General features: G+C 54.5%; 1 protein-coding gene across 1 annotated transcript; it reads right to left on the reverse strand.

Moving 5' to 3' along the window:
• Positions 1 to 12,296: 12,296 nt before the first annotated feature.
• On the reverse strand, positions 12,297 to 24,409 carry LOC111150631 (myocilin). The gene is made up of 3 exons (XM_022508119.1): positions 23,845 to 24,409; positions 15,199 to 15,324; positions 12,297 to 13,081 (listed from the first exon to the last, which is right to left on the reverse strand). Exons 1-3 carry the CDS (start codon positions 24,407 to 24,409, stop codon positions 12,297 to 12,299), a joined length of 1,476 nt encoding a protein of 491 aa, XP_022363827.1.
• Between the last annotated feature and the right edge of the window lie 1,252 nt (positions 24,410 to 25,661).

Genomic DNA, 25,661 nt, shown 5'->3' on the forward strand with positions numbered 1-25,661 from the left:
TTAAAAAAAATTTTTTTAGAAAAGCTGAACTGGCCAGAGACTAGCTGGAATGAGAGAGAGAGAGAGAGAGAGAGAGCGAGAGCCTGCACTCAGCTGACATGACCAGGCACAGGCTGGTAGGGCTGGACCCACGGGGCCAGTGGAGGGGACAGCGGGGCTCTGAGAAGAGCGGAGTGGTGACTGAAGCCTGGCCAGAGTCCGTCTCCCTTCTGCCGGCTGATAGCTCTGTAGGCCTGGGTAGAGGAGTCAGGAAGGACGTCCTTCAGCGTGATGACTGGTTCTCTCTGAGGTCTGGGGTTTCCTTTTTTCTGTTCTTTTCTTTCTTTCTTTTTTTTTCCCCAGAATCCTGTGTATTTAAAAAAAAAAAAAAAATTCACTCTGCCTTTCCTCCCAGAGAAGAGATCTCTACCAAGAAAAGTGATGAAGCCGGGGAGATGCCCCACACTCTGGACTTGGAGCAAGGCCCTGCTGGCATGGCTGGCCCTTCAGAACCTCCCGCGCCGCCTCCTTCCCCCGCTGAAGACTGCAGAGTCTGAGCCAGCTGTGAGAGCCCTCCAGCGAAGTCGGGGGGCGGGGGGGTGGTGGTCTTTGAAGACGGTCTTGGAACATCTTTGTTCTTTCTTTCCTCACGATCAGATCACGTCTGAGTGGTGTTTATCCTCACAAATGCACTGGGGCAATCTTTCGTTTTTCAAGCCAAGTCAATGATTTACATCCACATTTGAGCTTTCATTTGCCTTGTTCTATGGAAAGTCATCAATTGTATTTGAATTAAAAAAAAAAAAAAGAGGAGGCTTCAGTGTTTGTTATTAAATCGGGTTGGTGAAAAGTCCAGGAATCTGTGCCTTTAAAGAACACTCTCCGGAGAACTATGAGAGATTTGGGTTTTCAAAGCTCAGCCGGGGACATTACAGTTTTGTGGCCTGTGCACTCATTTAACTGAGCTGTGTTGTGTCTGCTGGTGCCGGGCTGATTGTTGTGCACATTGAAGGACAGTATTTCCAAGCTGTGCTTCTAGGAGATTTAAGTGCATTTCAAACGCGGTAGCAGAAGAAACCCAAGCTGAAATGAAGCCAAGTGCAGAGTGGGAGAGAAGTCTTGTTCAGATCCGTGGTCAAGACTTTGCACCCGCCGCACCCCCAAAGTACTTCTAAGGACTTCTGAGGCTCGTCGGAGCAGTTTGAAAACATCAAAAATGTGATCATTCCTCTCAGGTCATGATCTCAGAGTCCTGGAACCGAGCCCCACTTCAGGCTCTCTGCTCAGCGGGGAGCCTGCTTCTCCTGCTCCCCCCACTTGTACTCTCTGTGTCAAATAAAATCTTTAAAAATAAAATTTAAAAATTTAAATCCGTATATGAAAAATATCCTGATGTGCTCTCTTTTTAAAAAGTGTTTATTTTTCAGAGAAAGAGCAGAAGCAGGGGAGCAGCAGGCAGAGGGAGAAGCAGGCTCCCCGCTGAGCAGGGAGCCCGATGCAGGACTTACTTGCAGGACCCTGGGATCATGACCTGAGCCAAAGGCAGACGCCCAACCGGCTGAGCCACCTGGGCGTCCCCTGAGGTGCTATCTTTTATTTCATCTACTTTGTAGGGTCCCTGTGGGTGTCTTCTCTCCAAGCCTGTCCTTAAAAATGTACTCTGGTCCCCCCACCTGACTGTGCCTTTGATCAGGTCAGCTTCCTTGCAGCAGCACGGGGCAGGGGTCGGGGGGAGCGTGCGTGGAGCCCCTGTCCTCACCAGCTGGGTGCTCCGTATAGTTCCGACCTCCTCCGTAAGACGACGGAACAAACCTGCACTGTCCAGTAGGATAGCCAGTAGCCACGTGTGGCTACTTAAATTTAAATTCATTAAAATTAAATAAAATTCAGTTCCTCAGTTGTGCTAGCCACATTTCCACTACTCAGGAGCTTTATGAGACTAATGGCCACCATACTGGATGCTGCAGATCTAGAACACGACTAACGTTACAGAAAGTTCTACGAGACCGTGCTGGAACAGAGAGGTTAAGTGGCATGGCAAAGGTCAAACGGCCAGTTAAGAATAGAATCCAGGAGGGCAAAAGTAAGAAAGACTAACCATTGTGGTATTTTATTTCCAGTTCTTTTGTTTTTTTTTTAAGGTTTTACTTTTAAGTAATCTCTACACCCACCCCAATATGGGGCTTGAACCCACAACCCCAAGATCAAGAGTTGAATGTTCCACCGACTGAGCCAATCAGGAGCCCCTCCAGTTATTTCGGAACAAGTTCCAGGATGTTTTTTTCTGTTCACGTATTTGCTTAAAAAAAATATGGGTTAAAAAGGTCACCCGCGTTGCTCAGTCAGTTAAGCATCTGCGTTCAGCTCCGGTCAAGATCCCAGCGTCCTGGGATCGAGGCCCACACGGGGCTCGCTGCTCAGCAGGGAGCCTGCTTCTCCCTCTGCCTGCCGCTCCCCCTGCTTGTGCGCGCTCTCTCTCTGACAAATAAAATATTTTTAAAATTAAATTGCTAGAAAAAAAATAGACTAAAAAGAATAATAAAAAATAAAAAAATATTGGCTACTATGTGAGCCAAGCACTGCTCTAGGGACTTCTCACTGAACAAAACCGTCAGTTCCTGACCCCAATTCCTGACCCCATGGAATGTGTTTTTGGTTCAAAACCGCCTATGGAGCTTCCCAGGTGAAATCTGAAGCCAGTCCCAGCGTGCAGGAGGCAGCGTGGGGGTGGGGGGGCGGAGAAGGGGAGGGCCAGGCACCCCCACCCCAGCATGGTAGGGGGCAGACTTCACAAGCACAGGGCGCTCCCACACAGGCTTGTCTTGGGTGGCAGCAGGATGACAGGACCCTTGCATAACTGGCCACATCTCAAAAGTTTATAGAGAGGCCTCAGGTGCGTCTGCCCTGCAGGTGTCTTCAATACCCCCTCACCGTGTCCAGGCTGTGCCCTCGGAGGCGCCCCGGGGGAGGGGGAGAGGCCAGCACGAGCCACATTCCCAGCGCAGGGAAGGGAGGTGAGGGGCCTCTGCACCGTGTCCAGCTCCGGGGCAACCCGCGATCCCCTCCTGGGGAGGAGCTTCCCCAGTCCTCCACCCCTGATGACTGTGGCCGCCCTTGCAGGCTTGTGAGCCACCCCCTCTTCCCAGATGGGTCCTGGGTGGTCAGCAGGGGCTTCAGGGGCTTCAGGGGCCGTCTCTGGGGTGGCCCCTGTGCGGGCTGGCTGGGGCACGGGAGGCACACGTCACAGCCACAGCACAGACACACGCAAGAGAAGTCACTGATTCGGGCACTGATGCCTGGAAGCAGTGACACAGTTTTCTGCGACAGCCTCTGATCTGAGTTACTGGTTTATCAAGTCCCCTAAGCTGGAGGTCGGATCAATCAGGGTGTTCCTTTGTGTCACGTGATTGAGTAAAGACGACCCGTTAGCAGACTCCTCGGTTATGAACACCATGTTCTATCCGAATAACCCTGAGATGACTTCAGTGTTTCAGTGTTCAGAAAAGATAGGCTTTGTCTGCTAGTCTTTAAGACTTGCTGGCTGAACTTATTTTTTTCTTTTTCTTAAAGATGTTATTTATTTATTTGAGAGAACAGGAGCAGGGGGAGTGGCAGAGGGAGAAGCAGACTCCCTGCTGAGCAGGGACCACCACTCCCCAGCACAGAGCTCGATCCCAGGACTCTAGGATCTGACCCGAGCCGAAGGCAGACACTGAGCCGACTGAGCCACCCAGGCACCCTCAAGGGTGCATTTCAGCAGGTCTTGCCTGCTGTGGAGATGGAGTACTTCCCCGTCACCCCGCAGGGCCAAGTAAGTCCGCCATCCCGGTGGGACATCCCATTTCCGAACGTAGCTCCTTTCCGGGGTGAGATGGGCTTGGTGTCCTCAGGTGCATTCACACCTGTTGAGAGTCGGGGGTGGGGTGCTGGCTGTTTCCCACGACTTCCACACCGTTACAGCCTTGGGCGCCTCCACGGGGGTCCCCAGGCTGGCATCTGGGCACAGGCCCTATGGTTGATCATTCAAGTGTATGCAAGACTGTGACAGAACTTCAGGCCACCCCACGATTGTTAGTAACTTGATCTGCTCCTTTAATAGTCCATGTTTTCTTTCCACCCACCCTGCGGCTTGTGGGTTACAGGGGAGACAGAACCTCTGCTCAATGTCGTGATTTTTGAAATGTGGCCCCCAGTGGCTGTCTCAGTGATGAGGGCGTCTATGCATGGTCGATTCTTCTTCCCCCCTCATGCTGGCAGCTTGGTTTGTGTGGGGACAGGGGCGAGTTGGTGTTAGGCCACACGCAGGGTCCACAAACCCAGGCATATTTAAAGCCCTCGCTTGGAAGGAGGGGCCAACAGGACCAATTTGCCAATCCCTCATGGGCTGGGAACCCTGGTGGATGGTCTCAGACTCTTCTGGTGGTTACCTTGGGCGTCGTCGAGAACACACGGTCATGCTTTTCCTACCTTAACTATGTCTCTGTACTCCAAGAACAATCCAGCATTCATGCCAATCCGCCATCTTCCTTGGACATTGCGGTGGCCACTCTTTCTGTGCGCCCAACCGCCGTGTCTGCTGAAGACTCAATAATTAGGGCTCTTCCCAGGCTGGGGCCTCAGCTTGTGAGCTGCTGGGGCGGGGGGCAAGGGGGAGTGTCAGCCCCTCGCGAGCTGGGACGTGGAAAACAGGGAGGTCTGCCTCAAGCTCTTGTAGACGTCCCCAGATGTCTTGCCACATATCCTGACCCCACATAGGCTTATCCATGGTCATCCGTCCCTTGGCTTCCCACTGTCGGGGGCGCCAGTGCAATGGGTCAGTGGTCAGGGCTCACGAGTGATCGCTGGCCAGACGGCTCCGAGCTCAGCCCTCTGGCTGCCGTGTGAGAGGCTGTACCTGGAGGGGCGTGTGCACCTGCTAGGAGCGGGGGCTCTGCTCGGGTATACTGGGCTTCTGTCCCCTTTCAGAGCTGAGACCCGTATCCCAGGGGTGCTCTCTCCTTGTGTGTTTGCTCTGCCACAGCGCCCAGCCCGTACCTTCTGGAGTCCCGGTCACATGCGACACTGGGCAGCCCTGCCGGGGAGACGCCCACAGGCTTGATCTGCTTCACTCGGAGTCCGGCTCTCGAAGGCAGCTTGTAGTTCTGACCTCGGCCCTCACGTGCCCTTTCCTTACCAGACAGCGTAAGGGTCAGAGGCTCTGTGCCAGATGGGGAATAAAAGTCCTCCAGACCCCCAAATCCCTACAAAGATGGGCACCTCTTTCTCATTCTTGGCGATCGGATAAGCTCGTACCTCATGGATCACGGCTTGTGGGACAGCCCGAGTCCTATCTGGCAGGATGACTCCTGAAACCTTATGGCGGTGCCTGGGCCTTGAATTTTCTGTGGCTTCACTGCCCCTCCCCTCGCAGGGGTCCCCCAGCAGAGGCCAATCTGCACAGGTCAGCGTCGTATCGTCAGTGCCGTGGGCCTGCTTGGCTTGTGGGGAAGGACGAGAGCGACAGTCGCAGGCTGTGCAGGTGGCTGGGGGAGCCCTCGGAAGGTGTATTTTCTCCCTCCCACATGAGGCAAGTTGATCTTAGTTATCAGAAACCCTCAAAGTACTTTTTATTGAATTTCCTTGAGGATGAAGCACTTTAACAGGAATATTTGCGCCCCCCCCCCCCCGCATCAACCAGAGTATCAGAATAAAATAGTAACAGTCTGGAAATGATAAAAGACTTTCAAAATGGCCATGTTAGGGCGCCTGGGTGGCTCAGTTGGTTGGGCGACTCCCTTCAGCCCAGGTCATGATCCCAGAGTCCTGAGATCGAGTCCTGCATCAGGCTCCCTGCTCAGGAGTCTGCTTCTCCCTCTGACCCTCCCCCTCCTCTCGTGGTCTCTCTCATTCTCTCTCTCTCAAATAAATAAATAAAATCTTAAAAAAAAATGGCCATGTTAGTTAAAAAATCTGATGAAAGTTCAGTATCATGTAGTCGACAGGGAAATTTGATCATTTCTGTGACGTACATTTTAAAATGTTATTGATATCATTACACGGTATATATCAGATGTTCAAAATTTCATACTAATACAGCCCAGAGAGAGTTTAGCATCACTTGTTACTTGACAGTGTTTCCCATGAAATTTTATGTACGCAAAATTTACATAGTTGTAAAAAAAAAAACAACGTAGCCTTTGTGATAAGACTCTGTTTCTTAAGTAATCAAAGACCTGATGAAGACAGGCTCTCTCTTTTCTAGGCAGATGACATTAAATGTAAAGAAAAACCTTTGCTTACAATTTATTTTTACAAAAAAGTAATTATCTGAGAAAACGTTTTCCCATTAATAGAAAAACAAATTCTATTTTTTTACCAGTGTTTTTTGGATATTAAAACTCTTTAAAAAATACATAAATCCATTCTAGTCTTAGCTTGATGACACATAAAATTTGTTTCTCAATATTCCCTTTCCACAAACCTTCTGGAACTTTCTGTATCCCTTCAGCTTTTGTTCCAAAACTCCAACCAAGAGCCAGGTACCCTTCACAGGGCTCTTCACTGACACTTGTGACCGATGGAGCTCGCGGGCTGGACTTACGGCAAGGGAGTCAGCGTTCTATAAAGCCTCTACTCCCTCCTTTTTTCCCTTCCAGTCTCTGGGCTGTGTTTTGGTTATTTCCTGGGGGTGCATTTCAAAGACAGGACAAGATTTACAACCTCAAGGGACAGAGAAAGAATGCCAGCTTTCTCCCAGGAGCTTTGGGGGAATGGCTGTTTAAAGTTCTCCTTTGTTTTAGGGGTTAGACAGCCTGGAGCGTTTTGTCTGTTCCTTGTCAGTCACCACTCTGCCATCTTTTTTTTTTAAGATTTTATTCATTTACTTGACAGATCACGAGTAGGCAGAGAGGCAGGCAGAGAGAGAGGGGGAAGCAGGCTCCCTGCTGAGCAGAGAGCCCAACAGGACTGACCGGGGGGCTCGATCCCAGGACCCTGAGATCATGACCTGAGTCGAAGGCAGAGGCTTAACCCACTGAGCTACCCGGGGTGCCCACCGCTCCACTGCCTTCATTCCCATCACTTGCCCAGAGATTTTACCTCTTTGTTTCCAAAGCAGGCTTTGTCACAAGGGCCCAGGTCTTAGCTTTGCAGCGCCGTCCGCTAAGGCCTCTAGCTTATTCCCCTGCCCTCCCACGGGCTCTGCCAGCCCCAAAGCCAGCAGGGCGGGGGACACTCCCATGCTCTTCTCTGACCTCAGCTCTGCCAGCTTCCTACCTCCAGCTCGGCCCCTAGGCGGGCCTCCATCGCCCTCCGCACCACAGCCGGAGAGGCCAGCCCCCCTGAGCCACCTGTCTGGTCCTCTGCGTTGCCGCAGTGAGTGACGCCGGCTTTCTCAGATAAACCCCTTACAGCAGCTAGCGTCTGGGGGGCATCCCCGTACCCACGTGGCCGTCCGCAAGCATCTGACAAACGAGGCCCCGCAGCCCCCACCCCTCACAGAGGCCTCTGGCAGCCTGAGGATCCCCCCGCCGCACACACAGATGCCTCATTTCCAGGGCCCGTGTCCTGTGTCTCCGGGCTGGCTCGCCGCATGTTGGCTCGTAAGCCCCTGGGGAGCTTCCCGGGTGTGATCTGACCCTGACCCGCACTCGGAAGGCAGGGAGAGGGTGAAGGAGGAAACCGCGGCTGCAGCGATAATTAGCAAGGGCACTGCCACAGCCTTGTCTTGGACGAGGACCACCCCACGCCCGCGCTCTACATCTTAAAAGTTGATAAGGAGCCTTAACCGGGTCAGTCACATAAATGGTGCACGTCTTCTTCTTCTTAATATTGTATTTATTTATTTGTCAGAGACAAAGAATGGCAGCTGAGAGAGAAGCAGGTTCCCCACTGAGCAGGGAGCCCGATGCAGGGCTCGATCCCAGGACGCTGGGATCATGCCTGGAGCCAAAGGCACACGCTTGGCCCACGGAGCCCCCCAGGCGCCCTGGTGCAGGTGGTCTTACCACCCCAGGACTGTCTCGCTCTCTGGGGGCAGGGGGCATCCAAGGCCGGGGGTGCGGGCGGCCGAGGCTCTCCAGTGGCCAGCGTCCAGCTCACACGTCAGCCGGAAGTCCTGTCTTCTCGATGACCTTCCACAGCATTCCAGAGAGGGACGTGCGACGGAAAGTATAGACAATTTAAAATCGATGGATTATATCGTATATCAGGAGACGATAAATGCGCTGGAAATGAAGTTTTGAAATAATCAGACGGGGTCAGGAAGGGTGGCAGCGGCCGACGAAACGGCCGGGCAGCTGCACTTTAAACGGGGTGGTCCGGTCGGCCTCCTGAGGAGGGGACAGTTGGGGGACGTAGGCGCGTGGCCGTCCGGCCGAGGGGAAGAGCCGGCACGAAGGGCCCGAGACCAGCGCGCCCGGAGCTCGCACAGGCGGCGGGCGGGCCGCGGCTGGAGCAGCGCGAGCGGGCGCAGGAGTGAAGGTGAAGGCGCGGGGCGGGGCGGGTCTCGGGGACGGCGCGAGGACTCGGGCCGAGGCGGCTTCCCGGAGCGGGCGCCGTCCGGCTTGTATTTTGAGCGGCCGCCCTGGCTGCGAAGGTGACGAGGCCGTCGGGGGGCAAGGAGCAGAGCGCGTCAGAGGATGTATCGATCCGGGAGGGGGACGACGGGAATCTGAGCGGGGAGCCGCGGCCTGGTGACAAATGTGGTGACAAATGTGCTCAGGTTCTGCACGGATGTGCCTGAAGATGGACCCAAGGAGAATTTTTGATGTGTTGGATGTGCGGTTTGACAGCAGCGAGGAGAGGATGACGTCAAGAGTTGTGGCCCGGGGCGCCAGCGGGGGTGGGGGGTGGGGGGCGGGGTCGCGGCTCAGTGGGTTGAGCCTCTGCCTTCGGCTCAGGTCATGATCCCAGGGTCGTAGGATCGAGCCCCGCATCGGGCTCCCTGCTCAGCAAGGAGCCTGCTTCTCTCTCTGCCTTTCTCCCAGCTTGTGCTCTCTCTCTCTCAAATAAATAAATAAAAATCTTAAAAAGAGAAAAACCAATAAACTTAAAAAAAAAAAAAAGAGCTTGGGCCCAAGCAGCTGGAGGAATGGAGTTCCTAGCAGCTCCGAGAAGAGCAGATTCGGCAGGTATGACAGGGGCGAGGTGGGGAAACGCAGAGATTCTAGTTTTGCTGACTGGATATGCCTCATAGACATCTTTTTAAGATTTTATTTTTAAGTAATCGCTATACCCAACAGGGAGCCCGAACGCGTGGGATCGAGAGCTGTTCCCCCAGCAGAGCCAGCCGGCTGCCTCTGCCTACGGGACACTTCACTGGAGAGGCCCAGCCTGCAGATAAAGAAACGAACCTGGGGCTTAGGAGTAAGGTGTGCGCCGGAGGTGTAAACGGCGGGTCATGGGCATAGCCGCGGCGTTCAGAGTCACGATGCCAGGTGAGACAGAGGAACAGGCCGGTGCAGAGGAGACCGCGGAGCCCAGAAGCACGTCAGTCCGAAGCGGCTGAGGCGATGTGACCGTGAGTTTTGTGTGTCAAGTTGACTGGCCCCAGGGGTGCCCAGATGCAGCGTTGTTCGTGTGCGAGGGGTGACGGTGTCTCCAACTGACATGAGCCCTTGAACCCCGCCCAGCGTGGGGGGCATTGTTCAGTCCCGTAGGGCCTGAGTAGAGCAAAAAGCTGGAGGAAGGAGGAATCCACCCCCGTGCCTGCTGCTTGCCCGCTTGAGCGGGGACCCCCGTCGTCCCTGGGGTTTCTGCCCTCGGCTTCCCGGGTTCTCAAGCCCTCGGACTCGGACTGAAGGACACCACCAGACTCCCGGGCCTCCAGCTTCCAGAAGGCAGACCGTGGGACTTCTCAGCTTCTACCATTGGCGTGAATCAGTTCCTCACACTAAATCTCGTTCCATATCTACACCCGCATCTCCTGCAGGTTCTGTTTCTCTGGAGAACACCGAGCGGCCCGGGCTGGAGGGAGGAGCTCGGGAACGCGGGAGGAGCGATCAGCGATGCAGGCGAGTCGAATATCTCGGACGTCACGTCCAGAACGATTCCCTTCCTCCCTCCTTCAATCACACTCTTCTTCCGTCCCAAAGCCAGAGGCAGGAGCTGGCAGAGGGAAAGAAAAGGAGCCATGGGCTGGTCTGTGTGGGGACTGGCCTCACCAGCATGAGAGGGGGTGGGCTGTCTTCTCACCCGAAGCTCTCTCACCGTCTCCCGCGTGTCCTTCAGACACTGGCGGCTACAGGCGCTCACAACGGTGAATGAACTCAGGCGTTCCTACTTCTGGGGTTTCTAGTCTTTAAGAGTCTGGTATCAGTGGGGTGCAGTGGTGACATCCAGTTGGTACGGACTGAATGGTATGTCGCCCCCAGGTTCGTGTGTCAAAGTTTTAACCCCTAGTACCTCAGAAGGTGACCGTCTTTTGAGATAGGACCTTTAAAGAGGTAATTGCAGTAAAATTGGGTCACTGGGGTGGGCCCTAATCCAATCTGACTGCTGTTCTTAAAAAAGAGGAAATTGGGGCACAGATGCACGCAGAAGGAGGGCCCTGTGGAGAGTCAGGGAGAAGGCAACCATCTACAAGCCAAGAAGGGAGGCCTTAGAAGACATACCCCTGGTGACACCTCGATCTCAGCCTCCAGAACTGTGAGAGAATAGATTTCCGTTGTTGCAGCCGCCGCATCCATGGCCTTTGTCATGGTGGCCCCAGCAGACAAACACACCCATGGCGAGACTCACCTCCTTCCTACTCTGACTCTCGAGGGAGTAGGAAACGTTCCGTTCTGCGTTTTGCTTTCCAAAGCACACTCTTTAGGACTCACGACAGAGAGACTTGTCTTTAAAGTCAAGGTTTTGACGTTGGTTGAAGTGCTGGTTCTCTTGGAAATCAAAAGGCCGAGTGAGGCCTGGTCCCAAGATCAAGATTTGAGAAGATAACAGGAAAAGGGCCTGACTGTGGCATCCCTGCAGTTGCATAATGTCTGGGGGAGGCCAGGGAAAAGGAGAGAAAAAGAGAGCGTAGGTTCTGGAGAGTTCTTATCAAAGTAGACGGTTTGGGGCATGAAAAGGCAGAAGCTTCCAGGTTAAACCTGGGTAGGTGGCCGAGTTTTAAGGGAAGTGGCTTGTGTGCCAGCAGAGGGGCAGAAGGGGCCCCAAGACCGATCTAGGGGAGAGGGCCTGAGCACCCCGAATTTCCTCTGGTGCACATAACCTCCTGAAGGGACATAGAACAGGCTGGGACAAAGCAACAGCCTGCCGGAGCTGGCCTCGGGGACGCGGCCGTCACACGCGGCCGTCACACGCAGCCGTCACAGTGGAGATGAGCGTGTCAGCGGCCAGTACTGGAGCTGCACGGTGACTGAGACCCGGCAGGACAAGAATCGGCCTGGGTGCCTCTCCCTGCTCGCCCGAGGGCCCTGGCCTCTCTGGAGCACGGAGGCCACCTGGAGGAGCTCAGGGACGAGGAGTGACCTAAACTGACTGAAAGCACGTTAACGGGACAGAGGCCAAGCTGAATTGGCCAGGTGAAGTGTTGTCCCACTCGGGGCAAGGGCACCTCAAGGTCACAAGTAAGTTCAGTTATTTAAAAGCCAACAAGGGACCGTCTGCTCACCTGGGTTGTAGTTTAGGGAACGGATGCCCATGACGGCCAGTAAGAACCGACACAGAGCCCAGGCTGCTGGGGAAAGAGAAGATGGCTTGGGAGGGACCTAGAGCCCAGGAGATGGGGGCGGAGGGGCGGGTTCCATTGTTGGCCCGGTGTCATCCCGGGCCACACGGCAAAGCCACCTCTCAGTCACACACCCACCCCCCCACACACACACTGCTAGTGTCCTGCTGGCACAGCTCCCACCCCGAGGGATTATCAGATGCTGGAACCCGGGCTCTTCTCCTAAGCAAAACAGGCCGCGGAGGTCAAGGAGGACAAGCTGTGCGATGGCTTTATTTCGCGGGGCCAAGGTTATGGGGCGCCACAGCGACGCCGCGTGAAGCGCAATCCCCTCCCCCTCCCCCCCCCAGCCCCCGCGCGCGCGTGGCCACAAGAGCCGCTGGTCTGTCCTCCGGCTGCGGCGGGCGGGAACCAGGCAGCAGGCAGGGGACGACCCGGGTGCCCGGCGGGCGGGCTGTCTGGCGCGAGCCCTTCTGCCCCCCACACACCCTTTTTGGCCCGCGAGGCCGTTCAGAAAGGCCCTGGGGTTTGCATGGAGGCGGCCGGGCTTCCGCACTCCCGCCGCGGGCGCCGCAGATCGCGCTCGGAGAGCCGGGCCGGGCCGCTGCGCACCGTGGGGCGTCCGAGCCGCGACGGCCGCGCCCGGGGTCCGCGGTGCGGCGGCGGCTCAGCCCCGGGAGAGCCGGACGTCGTAGGCGACCATGTGGAAGTTGTCCCAGGCGAAGAGGCGCCGCTCCCGCGGGTTGTAGTCCAGCGCGCTGCAGTACCCGTAGCGGACCCGGAGCGGCACGCGCAGCGCCTTGCTGCGCCCCGTGGCCGGGTCGTAGGCGAAGTTGACGGCGGCCTCGGGCGACGAGTAGCTGCTGACCGTGTAGAGGCGGCCGCACAGCAGGAAGGCGTTGGCCACCGCGCGCTTCCGGATGTTCGTCTCCCACGTGCGCTCCGGGGCCAGGCTCTCGGGGCTCAGCTTGGACAGGACGATGGCGCCCCTGGCCGCGCGCGTGCTGTAGATGACCCACAGCCCCGTCTCGTCCACCGCCAGGTCGATGTCCGTGTAGCCGCCCCACGAGTACGGGAACTGCCCGCGGAAGCCGGCGCCCGGCAGCTCCCTCTCGGCCCGCACCGTCTCGGAGGCCAGGTCGTAGCGCACCAGCGTGGCCGACCCCGCGGCCTGGAAGTAGAGGCTGCCCGCGTAGACCACGGCGCCCGTGCTCTCCAGCGGCCGCGGCAGCACGTGCACCCTGGAGGGGTGGCCCTGCAGGAACTGGGCGGCGCGGTCGTACTCGAACACCTGCCGGACGTCGGTGCCCACCGTGTCCACTCTCCACGTGGTCTCCGCCGTGTGCGGGGGCCGGGGCTTCGGGTCTCGCATCCACACGCCGTACTTGCCCGCGGCCGTCTCGGCTCTGCGCAGGGTGAGCGGCTCGCCCACCCACACCAGCTCTCCGCAGCCTGCGGGACGCAACACACGCATGACCCGGGCCGCTCGGCCACCGTCCGTGCGCCCCGCGGCCGCGCGCCAGAGCCCGCCCAAGCCACAGCCCAGGAGACGGGGCGCCAGGGTCAGGTCAGGCTCTGCCCTCCCCGGCAGGGCGCCGTGCGGGTCCCTCAGCCCCTCGACCCTGGCGTGCTCGTTGGTACACAGGGACAGTGTTTCGGGTAGGGATGTTGTAGATGTTAAGTGCCTGATAGAGAGTAAATGGCCTGGGAAGTATCAGTGATAAAGTCCCCCGGTATCTGCTGTAAAGAGGAAGGCTGCACGGAGGGCCTCCACATGCATTCCTAGTATCTGATTGACGCCGGGCGGAAACTCACGGGGGTATGTTACACTACTCTTTACTTTCATGTCTGATTAAATTCATTTTTTTTAAATGAAATGGGGGGGGCGCCTGGGTGGCTCAGTGGGTTAAGCCTCTGCCTTCGGCTCAGGTGATGATCTCAGGGTCCTGGGATCGAGCCCCGCATCCGGCTCTCTGCTCAGCGGGGAGCCTGCTTCCCCCCAACCCTCTCTGTCTGCATCTCTGCCTGCTTGTGATCTCTGTCTGTCAAATAAATAAGTAAATAAATCTTTTTTTTTAAGATTTTATTTATTTGTTAGAGAGAGGGAGAGAGAGAGCACAAGCACAGGCAGGCAGAGTGGCAGGCAGAGGCAGAGGGAGAAGCAGGCTCCCCGCTGAGCAAGGAGCCCCACCAGGACTGGATCCCAGGACCCTGAGAGCACTACCCCAGCCGAAGGCAGCTGCCCAACCCACTGAGCCACCCAGGTCTCCCAGTAAATAAATCTTAAAAAAAAAAAGAAAGAAAGAAAGAAAAGAAACAGGGGCACCTGGGTGACTCAGTCAGTTGGGCAGCTGCCTTCAGCTCAGATCTTGATCTCATGGTTCTGGGATCCAGCCCCAGCCCCATGCGGGGCTCCTTGCTCAGCAGGGAGTCTGATTCTCCCTCTCCCTCTGCCCCTTTCCCCCTATTTGTGCGCACTCTCTCTCTCTCTCTCAAATAAATAAATAAGATCTTAAAAAAATTAATAAAAATGAAACAAAACTCAAGTCATTATAATAAACTCTGTAAAACCAGGTGCCTATGTGGCTCAATTGGTTAAGTGACTACTTTTGGCTCAGGTCATGATCCTGGAGTCCCAGGATCGAGTCCCACATCAGGCTCCCTGCTCAACAGGGAGGAGAAGTCCCTGTTTCTCTCTCTGACCTTCTCCCCTCTCATGCTCTCTCTCTCAAACAAACAAACAAACAAAAGAAAGAAAGAAAAGAAAAAACTCTGTAAAACAAAGTTCTTCAAGCCTGAACTGATGGACCACATAGTTTAGGGGTCATTTTAATACAATAAAACCCGAACATACGTTTTAAAATGTGATGAATAGATGGTTGAAGATGTAGACTTAGCGGAAACAGACAAGCAGCTATCTGTGCTTTTTTCACTCTCCGTGTAAAGGGTGGGAAGTCTTTGCTGCTCGGGTCTCAGAGAACCATATTTGGAAAACTTTAAAACATCCCCATCGCCATGCAAGCTCCTGTGCTGGAAGTAATTTCCAGAACACGGGTAGTCACAGCTTCTGAAAGAGCCTGCCTTAAGTCCGGCTTTCAGGGAGCACTTTGGAGAGGGGCAGCTGTACTTCTCAGTACCCACAGTTCAGAAAAGACACTTCTGCTGAGTATCTGCTAACTGTGTGCTGAGAGGGTATATGGGGTCATCGGGCCTGAAGAAAAAGAAAGATCTGAAGGACCTGCTGAACAATGCAATGAACTTCTAGGTGGCAATCAAGGGGGTGAGATTCACCTCTCTCTCCTCTTCCCCCAGCGCAGCCCAGCTGAGCCCACCATCCCCTCGGGGGTGAGCGAGTGAGATATAGGGCTTTGCTAGGAAAGGCTGACTTCCTGCGGGGGTTCTCTGGGAAGGGAGCAGAGAGGGGCTCTTCCTCTCCCACTTTCCTGCCTCACTGCCAGAGCTGACTGATGGTTCGCCCTCCCCACAAAGCGGACTGACCAGCTCTGAACACAGAACAGGCCCAGATAAAGACCGTGTGTGTACAAAAGGGAAGACATTTAACTTCGTACCAGGGTCTCCCTCCTCATTCTCAGGATGGCCAGATGGACTCTCCTTCAGGATTCGGGAAGCAGGAACCTCGGTTAACTCTGACTTCAGCTCCTGGAAGTTCGCGGTCTCCATATTCCATTTAGGAACTGTATTAAAAGAAAGAGACAAATTTATAGTATGACGAAAATGGCCCAATGACTACGCTGAGGATGGTATTTAAATAGGCTCCCACAGACATGACAGTGTTTGGGATTTAAGACAATGACTATGTAGGGGTGTCTGGATGGTTCTGTCCGAAGAGCATGTGACTCTTGATCTTGGAGTCGTGAGTTCGAGACCCATGTTGAGTGTAGAGATGACTTACACAAACAAAACTTTAAAAAAGGTTTTTAAAAAGATAATAAATCTGTAGTGTTGAGGGTGGAGATAAAACACGGTGGATTCCGTGGACAGCTGTTGGAGCGGGGTGACGGGTACACTGGGGTTCTTGTTTCTCTCCACTTTTACGAATGTTTGAAAAATTCCCATAACAAGAAGCTCCCAAACAATAGATAGCATCGCGATGTGCCTTGCTCAGAATAGGGTATTTAAAATAAATAAAGTAAGCTTGTACACAAAATAATTCCCCAATTTATGAGCAGGTGAGGTGTGATTTGGGGGTGTTGAGAAGGTCCTCAGCATCTTCCGGGGATGCCTGAAATGCAACAATTAACAGCTCCCTACATGACAAAAGGTTCTTCTCCCCGTCATGATGCACATGTTCCTGCGAGAGGAGACGGACCCGGCTTTACACACTCAGCTGACACACTCTGTCAGATCCCCTTCTGAGACCAGTTGTGGACAGGGGCAGTGTGTGCGGGATTCCTCCCGGAATCTGCGGGGGGGGGGGCATGTTGAGGGAAGGGGTGGGGAGACATGGAGTCACCACACTAAGTCACACTTTGCTACTTCGGTTTAGGATTTGGGTCAGACAAGAGTCCTTGCACGCAAGGGAAAAGCAGGAGTCAGGAGCAACAGCTTAGCTGTCTTAAAATTCAGCTTTATCATTCGGGTACAGCCCGGGAGCTGACTGCTAATGAGAATATAGTCTGTTATAGTCACTGCTCCCGAGGGGCAGGGACACCCATGCCAGAGGGGCCACAAGGAGCAGCACTGGGGTTGCTCAGGACGGAGGGAAACTTGGGCAAGAACCTTTATTTTTTTTCCTGTGGGAAGGAACGGGTGAATCGGGTGAGCAGGTGTAGGACCGGCTAATGTGAGTAATTTCAGCCGGCTCTGGGACATGGGGTGTCCCTAGTTGTCTGGTTCCTGGCTCTCAGGTGGTCCCAGCAGGTGGACAGTGGCCTTGAGTGTGAGAGACCGAACCCACGGAGGCGGGGTTTGGGCGTGGAGAGGGCGGGGCGTGGAGGGGCGGGCTGTGGGCCGTTGGTCGGTGGGTTTGTGTATGAAAGGCGGGCTGGCCAGTGAGTTGGATGTGGTCTCTAGGAATCAGCTGTGTGAGGCCCAGTCGGCAAAGCATCAGAATAAAAAGATACGCTTAAAACATTGGCCTTCCTCTCGCTGGCCATCCCCGGTAGTTCTCTGCCCCCTGAGTGACCAGGCTCCCCACTCAGGATTCCGTGTCACCGTCCCCGGGAACAGTCAGTGCCTGGGCGGGGCTCCTGCACAGCCCAGCCGGCGGGGAAGACGGTCCATCTTCTCTCCCGTGTTTGCTTCACTCTCCTAAATGCAACCTCGAAGGCTCAGAAGCTGACAATAAAACACTTAGCCCTTCTGGCTACACACGTGTCATCAATTTTAAGCCTCACATTTTTTTCAGATTTTCACGTGTCTGGACTCAGGTGCCTCTTATAGTTGCTGGTAGTTAGCCTTGGCGCTCAGAACTGGAGGGAGGCAGAGACGGTTTCCTAACGGGCTGAGGCGCTCTCAGGCCTGCGTGGGGCTGCCTCTGCCCCGCTCTGCAGACCTGAACTGGCCTCCCCGGGGAGGACGGCCCTGCAGGGGGTGTGTCCTCCCGCCCTGGGATGTCCCCAGTCCCGAGGGGGCTGCAGGAGCAGTTAAGACCCTTAAGCCAAAACGTGTAGCCAACTGAGAGCATTCTAGATGTGCACCCAAACTCCAGGGACGATCGGGAATGAGTCCAGAGTCTTCAGTGTCCCCAGTCTTGGGGAGCTGTCCGCCCATCTAAGTGGCCAGCCCCTCTGGGACACCTGCCAGTGCAACGTGGTGCTAGGTGTGGAGATACACGGTGAACGACAGCTGGCCCGTGGTCTGGCAAAGCCCTCTTGCTGAGGAGTAACATGGGTTCGTTCCAGACTGCTTTGGGAATAAGGACCCCTTGGACAAGACAAGTGGCTCCTGGAGGGTCCTAGGAGATTAATTTGGTTCCCTGACTCCTCTTTCCATCCGCCTGAAGGTCTGTGGAGGTGAGGAAACTCCTGGGCTCTTCGCTCTGAAGATGGCCTTGACCTAAGAGGGTACCCAAGGCAGAGGCTGATTCACTAGGTCGGGTGGAGTTTCCGTCAATCTCCAGCCACCGCACCGCCCTCCTCCCCCCGGGCTGGTGAGCCAAAAGGTAAGAGTGAGCGACCCCCTTCCTCTACCGGGGCGAGCAGAGCCATCTGTAACCGTCCCTGCTTCCTGGAGCACAGGCTTCACCCTCTCCGTCCGCCTCTCCCATCTCCACACGTCCTCTTAGGTCTAAAACATAATGACAGAGCCTTGACCCTGACTTTCGGGAGCACCCCAGCTCCGCACGAGCAGAGGCTGATGGGCGGCAAGGCCCGGCAGGGCAGTTTCTCAAAAGCAGGTGTTGAGCAAACTCCCTGAGGTGGGCTCTCTCTCTTCCTGGGTAACCTCCTCAGACCATCACGGACTGTTCTTTGGAATAATTCAAACTGCTTTAACCGTTTCAGCGAATGCTCCGAATACTGGAGCTAGCGTTAGGCAGAGTGAGGTGAGAAATACTTCGGTGGCATTTCTATAAACCTCTAGAAGGTTCTCTTGCTGCTCCCCAGTTCCCTGCCCTTCAGCTCCGGGACCCACAGTTGCCATCCACCGCCCCCCCCACCGTGCCAGCTCCTTCTCTGCACACCTGACGCACCTTACTGCATTCCGAGAATGTGGCCAGGATGATCGTGGAGCTTAGTGACTTACTGGGAAACACACACACTGAGAAGTGTACACACCTGTGAATCAGTGAGAAGAAAACTAAGAAAAGCTCCCACAAGAAGAGTAAACAAGAAAGTGGGGAAAACGAAAGCAAAAAGGCATTTTCCGGGGTGACTTCCCTGAAGATACTGAAATCCTGAAAACAGATCCTTTGTGAGAAGAGACCACTAACAGGTACTTCTAGCTGTCTCCACATTGCAGGGCAGTTTCGTAGAAATTATGTCTGCGCTCTGATACCTTCACAACTTCTAAAGAAATAGAAAAAAAACTTTAGGACTGAAGCTTGGAACTAATTTAATTATTAGTTAATAAGTGCCTCCCATGAGCCGGGTCCTGCGCTCATTACCGCTATTCCACGTTACAGTCCTGACGTGGACGATCGTACCTTCATTTTGGGGAAGAGAAAACAGGCTCAGAGAAGTCAAGTAACTTGCCTAAGGTCACACAGCTGGTTAGTGGCGGGACTAAGGACTTGAGCCCAAGTCTGCCAAGGCCGTGGCAGTTGGGAACTTCAGTGGGGGAAGTCTGTCATCGTAAGTTAATTGCCCTAGGTGCCAAGTGCATCCTTCCCCAGATGCCTTCTGAAAAACAAGGATGTCTCCTTTAAAGTGGGCGCGATGACGGGCGCCTGGGTGGCTCGGTCGGTGAAGCCGCTGCCTTCAGCTCAGGTCATGATCCCAGGGTCCCAGGATGGAGTCCCACATCGGCTCCCTGCTCCGCGGGCATCTGCTTCTCCTCTCCCTCCCGCTCTGCCCACTGGTGCTCCCTCTGCGGAGTAGGTAAGTGGGGACGGAGTCACGCTTTCTCGGCAGAGGGCGCCGAGGGACGTTGTGGGAGGAAGGGCAGCAGCAGTGGCCCCTGGGGACGGGGACAGAGCTCCTCTCCTGGTGCTCTCACCGCTCTGCACAGGGGGCCCTTTTCCCTCCTTCTCCTGGCCTCTCCCTCCCGCTCCCTGCCTCACCCCTGCGCCTTTCTTCACGGTGCTGGAACCCCCTCATGTGCTTGCTTTGGAGGAAACGCGAACCAGAGAACCGCGGTGAAACGTAAGGGCAGGGAGCGGCTTCCGGAACGACGGCGCGGCGCTTGCTCCGCCGGCTGCTTCTCGGCGGTGTCGGCCAGGAGCGCCCGGCAGCGGTCCGCTCCCGGAGTGGGGCTGCCCGGCGCGGGACAGGAGCCGCGGGAGGGGTGCCGCGCGGAGGCGGGCGGGAGCGGCGGGAGCGGGCCGGGCCTGCGCCGGGTCAGCGCTTCCTGTTCGGACCTGCCTCGCACCGGGTGTGTGACTGCGGCCAAGTTGCGCAACCTCGCGCCTCGGAATCCACAGGTCAGACCGGGGATGAAAGGTTCTCCGTGCAAATGTGTCAAAAACTCCTCCGGAATGTTTAAAAACCCGGTTTCCCTCCGGATGTGGGGAGGAAACAAAAGAGGTTACGGAAATAACCGAACTCTGAGGACGGTATCGATCCCCACAGCCAAAAAGTCCGAGAGCTTTTATTTGTTTCTGTTAAAGTTCAGTCCTTCTGTGGTTGAAAGGTTCATGTCTCCTACAGAATTCTGGAACTTTCCTGCATGCTCTGCCCTATCTCCCTGACCTCCACTTCGCCGCCGCGTTCTAGGGAGCGTGACCTAGAAGCCGCCCAGGAAAGCGAAGGGGAGCTGGCGGACTCCTGTCCCGGGTGCTGCGCCCGCGGTCCTGCTCTGGGATCAGCGCGCGCGGAAGGCTGGTCATTAAAGGGCATTTGTAACCAGCGGCACGGCCTGAACACAGGAGGCCCTCAGAGCTCCGACCGCTCTGCTGCGTGACGCTGGGACGCTTCTCCCTGGTACTTCCCATCCGCACAGTAACCCCGAGGGATTATTATCCTGAGCTCGGAACAGCTCTGGGCGCTTCCTTCATATCCGCCCTCCCTTTCCCACTCACTGCTGCAGCCTCTGCCTTGTGCCCATGTGCCCCCCAGGACCCCGTCCCAGCCGCCCTGCCCCGGGTTCTCCGAGCCTCTGCGAGAGCCAGCCTGGTGCCCACGCCCCCTCCGGCGCGATGATCCTTGGACAGCAGAGTGTCAGACGCACGAGGGAAAGCTCCCTTGCTCTGCTGCCTTCCACACGGCCCCACCAGCCACTGTGCGGCTCCCCTGGAGAATGCCCCCCACTCCTTATGGGCTCCGCTTCCTTCCCTGACTCACTCTCCCCTGTCCCGGCTTCTGCTCCCTGGGATCGTGGCCCATACAAACCACTGCACACGAGCGCCCATCCCAGGCTCTGTCCTCTGGGAGGACCGATCGGACGTAGAGGTCAGACAAAGGGAAGAGGGGGCTTCTCTTGTGACACTAATAATCGCCTCTGATACATCATCTGGTAATCTCTGTGTTTCTACTTTGGGCTTAATAGGTTTCCAGACATTTTGCTACAAAACGATTACTACAAAATTATATATATATGATCTCAATTATCTCACATGTACACACACACGCACACACACGCACGCGCACACACACACCACTGAACAAGTGATTTCTGTGATTCTAGGGAGACCTTTTTCTAGGTAACAATTACACCATAAAGACAGTAGTGGTGACAGTTTGACAGGCCAAGTGAGAAAAATCCACCCTCTGTGGTCTCCCTCATCTGGGCTCACATGGCCTCGCTAAGCCCTCCCCCCAGGTTCCCCGCGTCGGCTCTCGCTGCCCCTGTAGAAAGCATACCCACACTTAAATTCCAGCTGCCCAGAAAGCCCTTTACCTGCAGATCTGGGGCCTTGAAGCCTATCTTTTGTTCCAAACGTTTCCTTCCCGATATTTAAATGTAACCTTCCTGGGGTGCCCAGCTGGCTCAGGGGGTGGAGCGAATGACTCGACCTCTGACCTCGGGTTGTAAGTTCAGGCCCCATGCTGGGTGTAGAGATTACTTAAAATCTTTTCTTTTTTTAAATAATAATATAAATGGAAACTTCCTGTCTTTTATCTTTAGGGTCTATAAATAGAGGTCACGTCAAGGTCCTGAAGGGCCACTGGACATCAGGTGGGAGGGACTGAATCGGAATTCAGTTCTGGCTCTGCCACTTGCTGACTAGGTGGCCACGGAGCAGCTCTGGGCCTCAGTTTCCGTATCTGCACAAAACGAGCCAGGGGCTCAGACGTTTTGCAGACTGCTTTTGCAGCTCTACATTCTTGTGCTAATGTAATTTCCTGCTCGTGGGAAAAAAATAAAAACTTTTTAAAAACCCATTGCTAAAAAGACCTTCCAAGTTTGGAGTTCACTCTAATGGGCTGTTGTCCCTATTTTAAAAGTAGAGCAGCTGGAAAGAAGAAAAGGAAATGTAGAATTAGAGAGCACAGTTAATACATTCCCCAAGTCTTGTTAAATGACCACAGGACGATAAAAAAACCAAAACGTTGCCTCTGTTCACACACACACGTTTTTGTTGATTATATGACTCCATCACTTAACAGTCTGAAATAAGTAATGCTTCATCATGTTTCTATGAATACTGATTCTTTTATCTGTGCTCGAAGACTCAGGTTCCACAAATCTTCCTGCCACCACCAATCACTGTGCCCCCCGGGGCCCGTGGTGTCTTCACACCTTATTTTTCTTTGTTGTAAAATTTAGAATTGAGTCTCTTCCAACTATAGAAATACAGGATTTTTTTAAAACATTTTTTTAATTTATTTACTTGACAGAGATCACAAGTAGGCAGAGAGAGAGGAGGGGAAGCAGGCTCCCTGCTGAGCAGAGAGCCCAATGCGGGGCTCGATCCCAGGACCCTGGGATCACGACCCGAGCCGAAGGCAGAGGCTTTAACCCACTGAGCCACCCAGGCACCCCTAGAAATACAGGATTTTTAAAAAATCCTTTACACCTGGGAGTTATTTCATTTGAACACCACGGGAAACATTCATAGGAGGAGTTTTCATTACCACGTAGCAGATAAGAAACCAAGGGCCAGAGGTTAAGTGACTTGTCCAAGGTCATACCTGAGCATCGACTTCTGGGTTTTTCAGTCTTATTTACATGCAGACTTTGCCTCTCAGATAGGAAGTCATTTTTTTTTTTTAATTAGGCTCCACACGCAGCACAGAGACCAAGGTGGGAGTTGAACTCACGACCCTGAGATCAAGACCTGGGCTGAGGTCAAGAGCTGATGCTTAACTGTTAGAGTCACCCAGATTCCCCTAGAAAGCCCTTTCAAAAAAATAGTTGTATTTTGAAGATCTCCGAACTATTTGAAAAGTTGAAAGAATAGTACAATAAAAGCCCCCCCACCATGTGCAGCTCACTGAGAGTCACCACTTGTTACTATCTTGCCACATTTGTTTTTCCTTTGTTTCTGTCACTCTTGATACATTTGCAGTTTTCACTGAACCATCAGAAAGTAAACTGTAGCCATTCTGACTCCTCACCCCCTAGCATGAGTATGTGTCTCCTTAGAAGAAGGATACGCTTCACAGCCACGATACTGCCTCGTACCCAAGACATTGAGTGTTAGCCCGTGACAGGGCCTGATAGTCTACATTCCCGTCTCCTCGGTGATTCCAAACCTGTCGCTGTGGCTTTTCTTGCCCGGATGTAGGACCCATTCCAAGGCCAGGCGCTGGATTTGGCCACCGCATCTCCTTAGCTCCTAGAATCTAGAACAAGCCACATCCCCTCGTCTTTCATGATGTTGACGTCTCTGGAGCGTCTGGACTACCTGCCCCACCATTGGATTTGCTCACTTGTTTCCTCCTAATCGGAAAACTAATTATGAAATGGAGTATTTGGGAGCAGAATTTCACAAAAAGTGACACAAATACCATCCTCTCGAATAATGGGGAGCCTGTCGCAGTGCACACTCACGGACTCACCTTCCAGCAGGGACCAGGACGAGCAGAAGAGTGTCCCAGTGAGAAGGAGCCACCTCAAGGAGCGGCCCGGGCCTTGAAAGCAGAGGTTCTCGGACTGGGCAAAGAGTCAGAAAACTCCCCAAACAACGTACTGAGGAACCCGACAAAGGGTTGCCATCTCTTTATTTTGCCAAGACAGGACATTAAAGGAAAAAACAAAACAAAAGGAAACCCCCTACCGTCTACCATGATTTCATTCATCTACTGTCATCTCACAGAGGTCATTTTAACAACAAAAGGTAGGAATCACAGTCTCCAAAGGAAGATTCAGAAAAGGGTAGTTTTCTAAGGACAATAGCTGGCAATTTTCTACCAGGCCTATACACGCACACATCTCACCTGGTCCTTCTCTTTGTCGCTTTGCTAAGACTGGGAGAGCTGTGCCGGGAGGCACGAGAACTCGGAACCTCTGACCCAAAGGACCTCCCGGGAGCTAGACGACTAGTGATGCGTGTGATCGCTCTGCTGCTGTCATTTGTCCACCTCGTGCCAGATGTGCCGTCTCGGGGACAGCGGAGGCGGCGGGAAAGGCCAGTCTGGGCCACCTGTAACAGGACACCATGAACCAAGGCACCTTCTGGACTCGGGGGCGCCTTTACCCCTCCTCATTCTTACCTTCCTCCCCGGAGCCTGGTGGTGCGTCCTGAGAGGAGCTGTGGGCCTGGGTACATTGGCCCCTTCTCAGCCGGGCCACCTCCTGGCTGCTGCTTTCTAGTGTCTGGGCCAGATCGTCGTTCTCCTGCCCCAGCCGCCTCTTCTCTTCCTCCAGAGCTGCCTTGTCGCGGAGGAGGTTGCCATAGGCCACCTCCAGCTCCCTGACTTGGGTTTCCAGATGTTCTCTGTCCCTTCTCAGGGCGTCCAGCTCCCCCTGCGGCCCCTCCTGGCCGTCTGAGGGCCCGGCCGCCTGGCCCGCGGTCAGCCGGCGGAGGAGGCCCTCCAGGGAGCTGAGGCGGGCTTTGGCAGCCTCCAGGTCGGCCCGCTGGGCGCTGCTGTCTCTCTGCAGGTCCCGGATGGCGGACGCCGCCTGGCCCTGCTCGGGGCAGCTGGGCTCAGTGGGGCTGGCCACGCTGAAGGTGTACTGGCAGTGGCCGCTGCGGTCATCGGCCTTCCGCAGCTGGGCCGTCCTGGCCTCAAAAGCCCACACGAGGCAGGCCAGAAGGAGCAGCTGGACGGCGGCCATGGTGCACCTGCGGTGCCAGTGACGTGCACAGACGCCGCTGGGGCGGGCGCTGGGCAAGGCTTCCCCGGGAAAGCTCTCTGGCCCAGCCCGGCACCTGGGTGGTTGGCCCTGCGGGGTCACGCACAGAGGCTGCACCGCGCTCTCTATATACTGCAGAGCCAGCCCTGCGCAGGGGGAGCAGGGGGAGGCCACGTGAGGCGGGGTGGGGCCATGCACAGGGGAATTGTTTGCTCATGGCCAGGAAACGTCTTAGAATATGACATTCCAAAAAAAAAAAAAAAAAAGAATATGACATTCCAGAAATCTGTTTTGAATTTCTTTTAAAAAACGTCTCCCTCTATGCATCCATACCCCTACGATCGTCCCTGTACCCCCACCCTATTTTGGGGCACACACGTTCACGCAGGGTCCACTTCACCCAACATGACCACATGCGTGTCTCCCCCACCAAGGATTCATTTCCAATTACTCTGCAAACTTCACTGAGACCTGCTTCCGTATCATGGACTGTGCTAGAAACTGAGGGTGCAGACATTCCTAAGACACAGTCCCTCTGTCCCTGTGGCAGTGACAAGTAACCGCCAGCCAGAACACAGGGGCGGCATGCCACCAGGCTTCGGGAGCAGCAATCCTGTAGAAACAGCCGGAAGCAGAATTCTCCCCTTGCCGCCAGCTTTAAAACAAGAGTGGGTGTGTATTTGGGAGGACTTACTAATTCCAGTCCCCGAATATCAGTCACCCTTGTCAGTGATAGCCTCTAGGCTAATTCTTACCAGGTGTGTGAATGTGTATGTGAGTGTGTGTGTGTGTGTGTGTGTGTGCGCGTGTGCAAAAGGGCCTTCATCATCATGGATGAAATTTGTGGGACGCTTCTCAGGAATATGTTTTCAAATATAGAAAATATATATATGACTGCAAAGGAAGCACGTGATATTGAAATACTATTATCAAAATATTTTTAGATTTTGAACTATGTATGTCCTTCCTCATTAATACTTTATTATTTTTTTTTTTATTTAAAGATTTTATTTATTTATTTGACAGACAGAGTTCACAAGTAGGCAGAGAGGCAGGCAGAGAGAGAGAGAGGGAAGCAGGCTCCCCGCTGAGCAGAGAGCCCGATGCGGGACTCGATCCCAGGAACCCGAGATCATGACCCGAGCCGAAGGCAGCGGCTCAACCCACTGAGCCACCCAGGCGCCCCCTTCATTAATACTTTAAATCAACTAATTTATTAAATTAGGCTCCACAC

This window comes from Enhydra lutris, unplaced genomic scaffold, assembly GCF_002288905.1.
Source record: "Enhydra lutris kenyoni isolate GAN:26980312 unplaced genomic scaffold, ASM228890v2 scaffoldscaffold24, whole genome shotgun sequence".
In the NCBI taxonomy this organism is placed as follows: Eukaryota; Metazoa; Chordata; class Mammalia; order Carnivora; family Mustelidae; genus Enhydra; species Enhydra lutris.